Source organism: Camelus dromedarius, chromosome 2 (genome assembly GCF_036321535.1).
Source record: "Camelus dromedarius isolate mCamDro1 chromosome 2, mCamDro1.pat, whole genome shotgun sequence".
In the NCBI taxonomy this organism is placed as follows: domain Eukaryota; kingdom Metazoa; phylum Chordata; class Mammalia; order Artiodactyla; family Camelidae; genus Camelus; species Camelus dromedarius.
The window spans coordinates 42,692,549-42,706,410 of NC_087437.1; the positions used below are offsets into that span (position 1 = coordinate 42,692,549).

At 33.0% G+C, this 13,862-nt stretch overlaps 1 protein-coding gene across 1 annotated transcript in view; it reads right to left on the reverse strand.

Annotated features, from left to right (window-relative positions):
- SPATA16 (spermatogenesis associated 16) overlaps positions 1–13,862 on the reverse strand; it is a 181,081-nt gene that overhangs the window by 128,026 nt on the left and 39,193 nt on the right. The window contains exon 2 of the mRNA XM_010976277.2: positions 7,260–7,405. Coding sequence (XP_010974579.2) covers positions 7,260–7,405 — 146 coding nt within the window. The remainder of the gene's footprint in view (positions 1–7,259; positions 7,406–13,862) is intronic.

The following is a 13,862-nucleotide window of genomic DNA, read 5'->3' on the forward strand; positions in this document are numbered from 1 at the left end:
GTCTGCAGTTGGATGTGCAGACAGTGGTTCTGTTATCAGGTATGTGGACAGATCTGGCTCCCTTTGGGTCCTTGGGAGGGCTTCTACTGGACCGCTGGATGGGTTCCTGGGAAGGCAGGCTGGCTCTGTATTGTGACTGATAGGAGCTGGAACTGCGTCCCAGGACTTCAGGGTTCATAGCCAGAAAGTGAGGTCAACAGTCATGGCTCTGAAGGCATGGATGGTCATGTCTCCCCCCAGATGCCTAGGTGGGTCTAGCTGCTCCCTGACTGCAGTGAGGAGGGGCTGGAGCTGTGTCACAGAGACATTTTAGGATCTCTGGGGGCACAAATATGTATATCTCCAGCCAGGTCTCTGGGCTGAAAGGACTGCTTATGGACTATGGCTGAAAGGGAATAGAGCCAGGTCACAAGTTTCTTCAGTGTCTACAGCCAGGAACAAGGTCTGTGGGGCTATTACTGAGGCACAAGCAGGCATGGCTTCTCTTGGGTCCCTTGGCATATTGTGCTTTAGGCAGAACCAAAATCAAGGGAGGAGGGACTATAACCAAGTCTGCAGGGGTCAGAACTAATTCTGAGTCTGCAGCTAAGACCACCATAGGTGAGTCATCCCCCTTGGTTTGAGCCTGCTTTATTAAAATTGCCTTCCTTAGTTCTGGACTCCCTACAGTTTCACAGCCTCCTACCTGGATCCCAAAGTCACTTTTGTCTGTGAGTGGCTGCCAAATTATTGCTGCCAGGAGATGAAGCAAGCTGGAAACCTCCTGTTCTGCCATATTGCTGATGTCACTCTTGGCCAAATTTTAAACCTTCAGTTTTGGTAGAGTATTGTATTTAAAATATCTCATTTCATGAGATCTGCAAGAAATTTTAAAAAAATCTGTTCCTTCCATTATGAACCAGTTCAGTCTAAAACTCTGGCTATCTGTTATGCTTTAAGCTTATATCATCTCTGAGCATTTAATTATCTTCAAAGTTGAAAATAATAACGACCCAAAGTTTTATTTTCATAGAAGTTTCCAAATTGTCTACTTTATTGAGTATCTGTTGGGTTCAAAAATGGTATTTTAAAAATAAAATTCTCCTCTATGCATAGGTAGAATTTGTTACTATTATTACCATTGAAAATAATCTGCATTTCTTTATTGGTGGTGGGATTGAAACAAAACACAAATATGGTATAGTTAAGATTCAGGAGTGATTTTTAACCAGTTTACTTAGATTTAAAGATGAGAAAACTGATGCAAAGAGAAGTTAAATTACTCCAAAGTCAAAGCTATTAAGTGATGAGGCAGAGATTCAAATCCATCCCTTTGTTATTTTATTTTCTTATATTTTGACTGATGGGTAAATTTCCAAGTATTTGAGGGATTTTTTTCTAGATATCTTACTGTTAATGATTTCTAATTTAATTGCATTGTAGTCAGAGAACATACTCTCTCAGATTTCAAATTTTCAAAATTTTATTGAGCCTTATTTTATCTTTGGTAATACTCCTTGAGATTTATTTTGTCTGATATTAACATAGCCAAATATGACATAAATATGACATATGACAATATGACATAAAAGCAGTTTTTTATATTTACTGTGTGGTATATAATTTTTCTCCCTTTTGCTTTTAAACTATGTCCTTTTGTAGACAGCACATAGTTGAATCTTATGATTTCACCCAGACTGACAGTCTCTGCCTTTTAATTGGAATGTTTAGTCAGTTAGTTTAGTATGTTTAATGTAATTATTATTATGATTTGGTTCAACTCTACCATCTTGTTGTTTATCTTCCAGTGTCCTTTACTTTATTGGTTCTTCTCTTCCTCCCTTCTTGGCTTATTTTTAGTTAAAGATTCTTTAGTATATAATTTTAAGTCCATTATTGCCTTTCTAGGTATACTTTTAGAGTTTTAAAATAATTACTCCAGGGATTATAGCATACATTTTTAATTTAACACAGGCTACTCAAAGTTAATATTGTACTAACTCACATAAAATCTTTACTAGTAAAATTCCATTTGTGCCTCCTCCCAGGGGTTTTTGTGATATTGTAGTCAAAACTCACATCTAAATGTGTAATCTTATTATTTATTATTTTTACTTTAGATAATGTGATAAAATGCTATTTTTTCCTTAAACAGTCATAAAACTTTAAATAAATTTGGAGATGAAAAATAGCATTTTGTGTTTATTCACATATTTACCATTTCTGGTGTTCTTCATTCCTTTTTGTGGATCCAAATTTTAAACTAATATCATTTACTTCAGCTTGAAATATCTTCCTTATTATTTTTCAAAGTTCAGATCTGCTTAAGATTAATTTTTAAACTTTTATTTATATAAAAATTTATTTATCTCACTCTCATTTTGAAGAAATTTTTTTGCTGTATTCTGGTTTGACATTTTTCTTTCAGCACTTTAAACTTCTTGTTCCATTATATTTTGGCCTTCATTATTTCTGATTAAAAGTCACCTGTTATTTGTATCATTGTCCCTTGCATGTGATGTGTTGTTTTCCTTTATCTGCCTTTAGTATTTTCTCTCCATCTTGGGTTTTCAAGTTTGCTTATGCTGTTCCTAGATATGATTCCCTTGTATTTATTTTAGTTGAGTCTAACTAGATCTTCCTCTGAGCCAAATATGGGAATTTTCTGTAATTACTTTTATGCCCTTTTCTCTCGTTCCTTTCCCTTTGGGACTTCAATTACATGTAAACTGGATTGCTTGTTACTGTTTCTTAGGATAGGTCACTGAAGCATTGATTAATTTCTTTAAATATCTTTATTTTTTCTTCTGTGTTCATAATGGGTCATTTCTATTGATTTGTCATGAAGTTTACTAATCCTTTCTTTAGTAGTCTTCAATCTGATGTTAAAGTCAGTCAGTATATTTTTATTTTAAATATTGTATTAATCTATGCTAAAACCTTCATTTGGTTCTTTTCTGTAGTTTTTATTTTTCTGTTGAGATTCTTACCTCTTCATTTATTATGACCATCTTTACCTCAAGATCCTTGAACCTATTTTTCATAGCTTCTTTAAAATCTTTTTCTACCAAATCTAGGTCATCTTGGGGCCTGATTCTATGGACTGTTTATTTTCTTAAATATGAGTCTGATTTTCCAACTTCTTTGAATGTATAGTAATTTTTAGTTTTGTGTTGGACATTTTGGGTGAAACTTTGTAGGGAACCAAGATTATGATATCATCTTTGCAAAGTTGTTGAATTTTTCTTCCTATCAGTCAGTTAAATGACAAATACTCCTCTTTTTGTCATGCTTGGTTTTGGTCTCTATTAAGGCAGGTCTGTTTTGGCTTGAGTGTAATCTTAAGGTGTGGTCCTTTCTGGAGGTCGTGGTCCTAACTCTTAAAGCATGGTCTTTTTGGAGTCTCAGCTGAATGCCTGAGATACTCAGTAAGAGTTCTTCACATTGATACTTCAGTATCTCCCACCACTGCAGGTCCTTTAGTGTTTTCATTTAGCTCTTAGTCCTGTAACAGGCAATCTCTGCTATATCACATCTCACATTGGCCAAGAACCTGCAGCAAATCCTCATGCAATTTTCCACCCCCAGCTCCCTCACATAGCTATCTCTCCTTTGGTCACATTCCCTATAAATTACAGCTGTTTTATCAGCCTGGTATTCTAATCTCTGCTTCCTCAGCTCAGTGAGTTTGCACTTTAAACTTGATCTCCATCTCTCTGAGATAGGGCAGGAAAATGACCCGAGGAAAAAGCTGAGAGGATTGTGGGGCTCATCATGTATATTACCCTTCTTTCAAGGATCAAAGTCCTGCTGTGCCCATTTTCCAATGCCTAAAAGGAGTTGTCTCATATATTTTGTACAGTTGAATAGTTGTTTATAGCAGGAAGGCAGTTCCAGCACCAGTAACTCTGTCATGGCTGGAAAAAAAATCCATGGGTTTATATTTAATTTTCACAAAACCTTGTGAAATAGTATTTGTGAATTAGGTACTATTATTATAACCCAATTTTATAGAGAATTAAACTCAGGGTAACTAGTGAGTGAGGGAGTAAGAATTAAAACCTGAGCAGTCAGATTCCAGACTCCATGTTCTGACTTAATATACAGTACTGCCTCTGCAACATGAAATTATGTTTATTACCCTCATTGCATTATCACACTTTTTTCTCATATTTATTAATATTTGTTTTTTTAAACTTTGTTCGCTACCTGTTCTAATTGCTACCTCTGTATAAGCATCATATATTTTCTGTTTACAACTGCCTCCCCACTGTCTAGCACAGGCTCTTGGTAAGCATTCAGTAAATATTTGTTTAATAAATGAATGTAGATACCACCATTATAAAACAATTTTGAAAATAGGCTCATTTTCACATATTTGGTATTTTAGATTTCATCTTGCCTGCCACATGGCATCAAAATTCTGCAGCAAAAACAAACATCGATCTAAAGGTGGGAAATAATGCAAAAAAAGGTGATAGGTATCATTAGAATCTTTACAATTGTACACATCAAAATATATATGATAGAAACAAGTTATAGCAGGATTTCTACTCTTGATAAGATAGCAGTAATTAGAAATCAGTCTTAGGAATGTTCAAGCACCTACTGGTAAACAATGACATTAGTTTGATGAAGTGAACAAAGAGTTTGACGAGGGAGTCTAGGCATCCCTTTTGGTTGAAGTTAAAAAAAAAATGATATCCATATCTACCACTCTGGATATGTTATTTTAAAAAGGAAAGAAATTGTTAATATTTTTTCCTAGAGCCTTTGTATCACTTATTATCATATTTTAAATGGCAATACTCAGCTAATTAATTTCAGAATGTATCTTTGCTGAACCTAAAACCATAAAGTTATGGTTCTTGTAGTCTTCTACATGACAAAACAATGTGCATTTATTTTTATCAGAAGCAAAACTACATGATGGTTTTCAAGCTGATTTTTGTGTTAACGAATCTCCTAAAGATATGCAATAGACCTCACATTTACATAAAATTAAAGAAAGGATGCTTCAGCAAATGCAAATAAATGCAAAAAGGGAATATTTTAATTTTGATCCATGATTAGTCTCAACCATCACAATGTGGTAATAATACAAAAGCACGATTCTGCATTCAGTGTATAACTAATGGTTGTAAGCTATTTATAGACTTGAGTATCTTGATTAATTTATTTATTTTGAGAAATATATTTATGTTTCAGATTTTATTTTAAAATCTGAGATCTTCAAAAACATTTTAATATTAGAAACATATGCACTGGCTTCTGCAGTTCTGCAATATGACAGGCCCAGCAAAATGATTTATTTCACTTGGTGCATTATTAATTGTATGAATTGACTGTTTAACCTCTATTGATTTGCATTTCTTACTTAAGGTTCAACTTAGAATCAGAAGCAAAAGTTATCTTACAATAGAATAAAAAGGATACAAGAATTAATTCTAGCATAATAGGGAAGATTATTTTACTATTCACTATTATATATCCTTCCCTCAGTAATATTCAGGGTCTTGAAAGAGCACTCTTAGTTTTAAAATAGAAGTTTCTAAGTCTAAATCGTGAACCTATTGAAACTAATACTTGCATCCTTAGGAACTGTAGCATTTTATTGCTTCTTGGTGGATTATGGTGCAATTTTTGATAAATGTTCATTACTTATTTGTATAACACTGAATTAGATTTTGACATGACCATACTATTGGAATCCTTTTTATTATTAAAAATGATTTGAAAATCCATCAAACTATTCTAAAGTCCAGGAGATATTTTCCTTAATATGTAGGCCATGTTGGTGACCCTTTTTATGTATAGTTAAAGCCATGGAGAAGGTGATGATTTTTTTCAAGTGTATCTCAATTCATCATTGTTTACATATGCCTATAGATTTTCTGGACTATTCCTGATTTCAGTTATTTTTTCCATTGTACTCACAAGTCACCCAAGTAGCCCAGAAATTCCAATATTTTGACATACTGAAATATATGTTGCCTTTCCAATATTGTTCCTTTCAAATGGAAATGCAGTAACATTCTTCGATGTACCATATGTCCAGAAGCTATGGTTGCATAAAATGTTTGCAGAAAATACAGTCAGAATTTCTTTTGGTGTCAAAGAGAATCTGCATTTAGGTTCTGCAGTTTACTTAAGAAAGAAAATTTCTTTCAAGCAGGTTACCTTGTGAATTTCAAAGTAATTTTGTTGTCTGCAGGTTCTTAATGTTAAGCTTAAGCCTACAGGCTTGCAGTCTACAAGCTTAGGGCTGTGAAGAATCTTTGGTGGAACTTTTGCCATCATAGTGAATGTAGAGTTGTAAATGAATTTTACCATGTTGGCAGATCTCCCGCTCACATAATGAGTCTTAGTATAATTGAGACTTATGTTTCCTACTGGTAATTAACAGGGCAGGCATTGCGTTTTCATGCTGATATTAGTTTTGTTATTTGTATCCAAAAGAAATCCAGAATATGTGAGATCAGAGAATGGGCAAGACTAAAGTTCTAGGTAAATTGCTCTAAGTCAGGGAAGTAGAGATAGAGGCATGATAATTCTAAGAAAAGAGTTATTTGAAAGGCATAATATAGTCACTTTATCTTTTGTAGATTAAACTGAGTATTACCCATGATAAGAGCAAGGCCTTTAGGAGACAGGAGATAGAGGGCATTTTTAGGGAAAAAAAGATAGGCCTGGGTAACCCTGAGGATTCTGGGAAGCCACAAGATAACACAATGATTCAGAGGTCTGAAGAGGGATAGAAATATACAAAAGAAATCTTTAAAGGTCTAGATAAAAAAGTGTTTCACACTTTTGGACAACTGTCACACTCACCCTGCATAGATAGCATCCTCTTAATCAGCTATACCATCACCAAAAAACCACAGACTTTTAAGTCGTTGCTCATTGGTTCATGGTTGAAATTTCCACCTACCATTCTCAATATCCTGGGCAATTTTGGAAATCCTTCTTATCCCTTACTTACTTTATTCATCTGCTCCTTTTTTTTTTTTTTTCCTGCAGTAATTGCTACTGCAGTTATCTGCCTTTTTATGTTGTCCTGCATTATAGATAGTTATTTATGTGTCTATTTCTTCCATTAGGTTTTGAGATGCCCTTTGTGATCTCTATGATTGTCTAGCTTAATATAAACCAGGTAGTAAAGTAATGTTTTTTGTTTTGTCTTATATGTAAATGGAATGGAAGTTAACCATAGGAGCTCATGTTATAGCCTCCGCTTGCATGGACGGTACTTTCTTGCAGTTATTTACACTTCATTTTACCTGTGCGCGTGATTCAGGGCAAGGTCAGGTTTCCTCATTCGTAAATAGCACATAACAAGCTTTGTCTCAATGAAACTTGCCACGCTTGCTATATCTTCAGAAGATGCTTCAAATGGTTTTCCCAGAGCTGCCCCTTTGCTGCAAAGCTTTAAAAAAACACAATACATTAAATTTCTAATCACCTTGACATATAATTGATCTTTTAAATAAGCAAAGCATATATATGTACACATACTTTTCCAAACTACAAGTAAAGTATTGACATTTTTATTATAAATTAAGTAAATTGTTCCTGTTCACTATTAAGTGACTTTAAGTAACACATTTTACTGTAAAATGCTTCCTGTAAAATATTTTTAAAGTACGATATATTTTAAAGGGATGCCATTAGCTAAGAATGTCGGTTTTAAAAATAAAACACACAATAAGCAAAGATATTAATAGAAAGCCAAGTATAAATCATATTAAATACCAGTGCTTTTACGAAAACCTAGCTGAGCAATGATCTAGCACAGTATCAAGTTTGATTTAATATAATAAAGGGTGTCAGAAGTAAACTCCTAGGAGCCATTAACATGATCGGTGATTAATTTGAGTCTGAATCATATTCTCTAGGATGTTATTGAAAGAAAAGAAGTGAAAATTTATTAGAACTTATTGGCAGAGGCCACAGTTCTGAAAAACATGGCAGGAATGTGAAATTCTTAATAAAAATTCCAGGAAGTCAGTGGTTTCTGGGCACCATAGATAAACTGGAGAAAAGAAAATTAATTTTGGGGGGAGAACCCAAAACATTAAGGAGTGTCAATAATATGGCAAGGGTAGATTGGCACTTTCTTTTCCCTCAGAGTTTTCTACTGTTTCTTAGAATCAAGGCTGATGGGGAAGAGGAAACTCCACCTCTATTTAAGTGACCTTATTCAGAATATCTTTGCTCTTTTCTGTCTCCCCTATGCTTTCTCACCAGGGGTAGTAATATTTAGAGTTGTCACCTTTTTATATACACCTAATGTAATATTTCTTATATTCTAAATCCTGTTTGCTTAAATATTATTAAAACCAAATTTTCTTTCATAGATTCAGTTGAGATGGGCTTGCCATTTACACTAAATTATTGTCAATTATTTTTTAAGGTGCAATTTGGTTGAGAATGGCTATATTCTGTTCTAAAACGTATTTCTCTTCTTAATTTTATCCAAAAACTATAAACTGACAGAGAATCTAGGTGTTTGAACTGGTAGTTACTTGGTGCTACTAACTTTTGCCTGGATATCCGGTCAATTCTGAGAATTCATATCATTTTTAAGTCTTTTCTAATTTGATGGATGAAATTTGTTACTGTATAGTTAAGTCAATGTGTATTTATTGAGTAATTACTAGTGATTGTCAGACAAAATTACTGCCATTAAATTCTAATTTAGATAGGTCTTTTTCATGAATTTTTGCTACCAGTCTGATCCCATAGGACCCAGAAATACCTAAACAGATAGTTTTTCCGAAAAAAAAAAAAAAAAGGTTTCTGTATGGCATAGCTCTTTATAAAGCCCAAATCAGTAAAAAGTTAAATGACTAGAAATTATGTAGTTATATTTATTAGCATATCATAGTATTAAAATTCTAGACTTTGATTAATGTTATCCTCTAAATTAAGTTGACTTTTTTTTCATCTTAAATGCTCAAATCTCATGGATTTTTTTTTTTTTAACATAAAATCTTAAGCAAACAAAATGTACTCTTTGCCCCTGCCTCCCCTTGTGTTCCTCTCTTCTGCCATGGAGCAGACACGTCTCCTCTCTGGCACACTTTTTGTGGGATAAATGCCTGGGACATTCACAGAGTAGTCAGGAAGTAACTTCCACAAGGACATTCAACTCTTATGTGACAAAAGGAAGCTGACCTTCAGATTTAATAATATTAAAGACTTTGTCTATGAACACTGGGAGAAAGTGAAGAATAAATGCCTGGTCTTCTAGTGTCTGTAATATTCTCTACTTCTATGAGATTCAAGGCTAGAAAAGGAATAAAATGATCAGTCATAACACCCTGAAGAGTATACTTTATGAAACCAAACTATAAGACAGCAAGGAGAGACAAAGATAACTTTTCAATTCACCTTAAAATGGGAAAACAGGCAGCCTGCTGGGTAGGTTTATGTATATTTGTGGTGATTTTGGTTTATCAGTCAAGTACTATAAGATAGAAAACTTTACTGTTTTTATCAAAGATTGCTTAATTTGTTTGTCAAAGTGTTATGTCTTTGAAATAAGCTTTGCAATGAGGCAAATTGTTATAAATACGTTGAAGTTAAAGGCAGAATTACAGTAAATATACACAAAAATACTGGTATCAGGATTACAAAACATATTCCAGATATTTTGTTGAATTTTAAAAATTTCATGCAGACATTTGTAAAGACTGAGAAGCTAATTTTCTAGAAGATAAAGGACTTCAATATGAGATGTATTTGTTTGAATGTAGGAATGGTGACTTAGTTCCAAGTTATATTTGTCTGAAGCTATATTCTTTACCTCTTTGGTGAAATAAGTCACGGAGATAAGGTAATAAAACTTTTAAACTGCCTGATACAGTCTATCGGTGAGAAGACTGAATTAGGAAAAATTAGGTGTCAATTTTTTGTTTTGAAAGGAAATTTATGATATTTTTGAATGAAGCATGGACAAATTAAAAGCATATTTAAGGGAATATGCAGTGAAAACTCTTGTGAGTATAGTTGTTTTGGTAAGAAGCTAGATATTAAAATGAGATTTCAGTAGTAAATTAGAATCATAAGCTCAAATTTTAATAAGAAATACATATTTTATAAAATATATTCAATATTTTATAAAAACAAGATTATACTTTGGAGTTATAAAACCTTTTTCTAAGGCATCTCAAAGTTCTTTTAAGAAATAAATATCAAACCTGTTTTCAGAAGTTGTGGCACAAAGGAATTTCAAGGTTTGTTTAAAAACAGATAACATAAAGCCCAATACTAGCAGAAATAACCAAGATTAAGTATTAAGTTATGGGTCCTATTTTAAAAAATGCAACCACAAAGTTTTCTTTAATTAGGATCATTGTTAGTAAGACTGCTATTGCTAATAGATTCTCCCTTATTAGAATATTGTGTGAAGTTTACCCACCATACTTTTGGAATATAATTTTGAGTGATCCATGAGAATCTGGGAGAGAACAATAAATCTTGAAAAATGTGGCATTATCTGAGTTTTATCAGATATTTGCAGATAAGAGTATATACATATCATTCAACCAATCAGAAAATTTTAAGATTTTTATATTGTTTTGGAAATTGCAAAAAAACTAAAGTTGGAGAGTAAGTCACTCATAACCCTATAACCATGTATAATTGCTATTAATTTTTAGCATATTTCTTTCCATACTTTACATGTTTTTATATAATAAATTTTATATTGTACATAATTTTTGCATTCCTTTTTCATATGCTTTGCTTCTTTTTATGTGTTTTCGATTAAAATCTAAGACATATAAAAATATCCTCATGTTACAATTATAGTTGGATATTTTAATGTCCTACCCTCAGCAAATGATAGAAATACTGGAAAAAAAAATCAGCAAAGATCCAGAAGGTCTGAATGACACAATCAACCAACAGAATGTAATTGGCATGTATATAAAACACTCCACCTAACAATAGCAGAATACATATTTTTCTCAAGCACCCATGGAAAAGTCACTGATATAGACCATATCATGGGCAATAAAACAAACCTCAAGAAAGAGAAAAATATTAAAATCATTTGGAGTATATCTCTACCATAATGGAATCAAAACTCAACAGTTAAAAAAAAAGAATCCAATCGGAAAATGGGCAAAAGACATGAACAGATTTTTTTATTGAAGAGAACATTCAGATGGTACATAAGCTCATAAAAAGGTGTTTGACATGTTTATTGTTTGACATCATTAGTTGTCAGAGAAATGTAAATTAAAACTACAATATCACGACATACCTATTAAAATGAAAAATAGTGACAGCACCAAAAGCTGAGAATGGTCAGGAATTGGATCACTTACACATTGCTGATAGGAATATAAAATGGTACAGCCACTGGAGAAAACAATATGGCAGTTGCTCAAAAAACTAAACATGTACTTTACAACTCAGCAAGTGCACCTTGGGCCCTTATTCCAGAGAAATGAAGACTTAACGTTCACCCAGAAATCCATATGTGAATGTTTATGGCAACTTAATTCATAAAAGCCCTAAATTTGAAGCAGTCTAGATGCCCTGAAATGGTGAATAATTAAACAAACTGTGGTATATCTATTCTGTGAAATATTATTCAGCTACAAGAATAAACAAGTGAGTGATAATGCAACAACTTAAGTGAATCCCTAGGGAATTATGCTGAGTGGAAAAAAGCTCATCCCAAGAAGTTATATACTGTTTGATTACATGACAAAATTATAGGGATAGAGAACAGATCAGTGATTGGAGCAGTTAGGGGTAGAAAGGGTGTTGTGGTTATAAAGGAAGGAATCCTCATAGTGATAGGACTGTAAACTGTACTGTATCTTGGCTTTGGTGGATAGATACATAGAAGACATAAACACACACATCACACACACACAAGTATGAGTAAAGTTGGAGAAATTTTAAGATTGGTGGAATGCATGAATGTTAATATTGTAGTGGCAGGACTAGTTTTATAAGAACTTACCAATGGAAGAACCTGCTTAGAGTAAATGGGATCTCTCTACATTATTTCTTACAACTGCATAAGAATCTACAATTACCTCAAAGTCAAGTTTACTTTAAAAAAAATCATGTTAAGATTTAGGTATCTTTCATTTTATCCCCCTCCTTTTGTATTAGTACAACTATTATCACGTTTAACTGGAGTTTGAGTTAAGAAGAACAATCATATCCGAGGAAATAATTTTCCATAGGATTTTTGGGTCAAATTATGGACTGATTCTTATAAATAAAGGTAATAATTCATAATAAGTTTTGCTCTGAAGTTTTATTCAGCAGCCATTGTGAAAGGCTGCATCAGCCCCTCCACATTCTATCACTGTGATCTCCTGTTTGAGGACACTTGCCATGAGATGAGGGTTGTATTTAGTGATATTCACAGAGAGAAGTTGGCAAGTCCTTTTGTATTATGACTTTATTATTATTTTTTTTCTTAACCATCTTTCAGTTTGCTAGCACCCGCTTCCAAGTAGTTTTTGCAAGAGGGGTTAGTTATATGGATGGTAACTTTTCTGAGTTCGTGCATAGCTGCGAATATATTTTTGCTGGCTTTACACATGCAAATGAATGAGGGTGAGTATATGTTTCTTGAGACATAACCATTTCTTTAAATACATAGTTCTCTATTTATATTCATCTATTTAACATATAGAGAAGAAAAAAACGATACTTTTTTTGATGAAACAACAAAATTTAAAAGAACTTCCTTATTTATTCTTTTTCCCTAAACATACATTTTTTCTATATTCTTGCAATTCAAAATATCCTTAATTATTGCTACCATGAATCCAGATGTGTTCTATTGTCATTTATTTTGCCTGGAAAGAGGTAAGGTATTTGTGTTTCCTTTCTCAGCATTTTTTTCTTTTTTAACTTAGAAAAGTTTCCTTCACTTACATCTTTATTATTCTCATTCCAACTGACATTTTCTTTCTTACGAAAGTAATTCTAAAGTTGTATCTTCCATCTATATCCTTCATGTCAATTAGGCTTTCTGATTTGTTTCTCCTCTGCATTCTAGGAGAGTGTCTCAAGATTTTCTGCTAAATCACTGGCTTTATTTTCCCCATTATTAACTCTACTTCTTTTTATAATGATGGTAATTGCAAACATTTAAATAGTGCTCACTGTTACAAGCAATGTTCTAAGAGTTCTCCATCTGTTACCTTATTTAATAATCACTCTACAAAGAATCGGTTTCATGCTCATTGCCTTAGTCCGATCAGGCTGCTGTAACAAAAAACTAAGGACTAGTTGGCTTAAAAAAAAAATATATATATATATATATATTTCTCATAGTTCTGGAGGCATGGAAGTCCAAAATCAGGGTGCGGTATAGTCCAATTCTGGTGAAGTCCCTCTTTAAGTTTGCAGACTGCCAATTTCTCATTGAAACTTCCCGTGGCAGAAAGAGAGTCAGAGAGCTCACTGGGGTCTCTTTTATAAAGACACAAATCCTTTTCATGAGACCTCCCCATTTAATGTTTTCCCTAGTGAGAAATTTCTCTAGTGGCACTGAAATTTTTTAATGTCGTAAATAAAATACATTAAGCAGCCTTTGTGCATCTTTGCCCACACATTTGATCATTTCTAAATTGTAATACTCTATCTGTTATAAAGTCTTCTTGCATATCAGAATTGCTGAGTCAGGTGTATATATTACAATTCAAAAAACATATTTTAGAAAATACATATCATGAAAGTGCTCTCCAGAAAAGTTGTAAAAATACTTTTCCCAACAAGGTATTTAAGTTCTTGTTTTTCTGTATCCTCATGCACACTAGTTATTAGCAATGTTTTAATCTGTTTATTCTTTGCTAATCAGATGAGCAAAAATGGCACCTCACTTTAATTTGATTCATAAC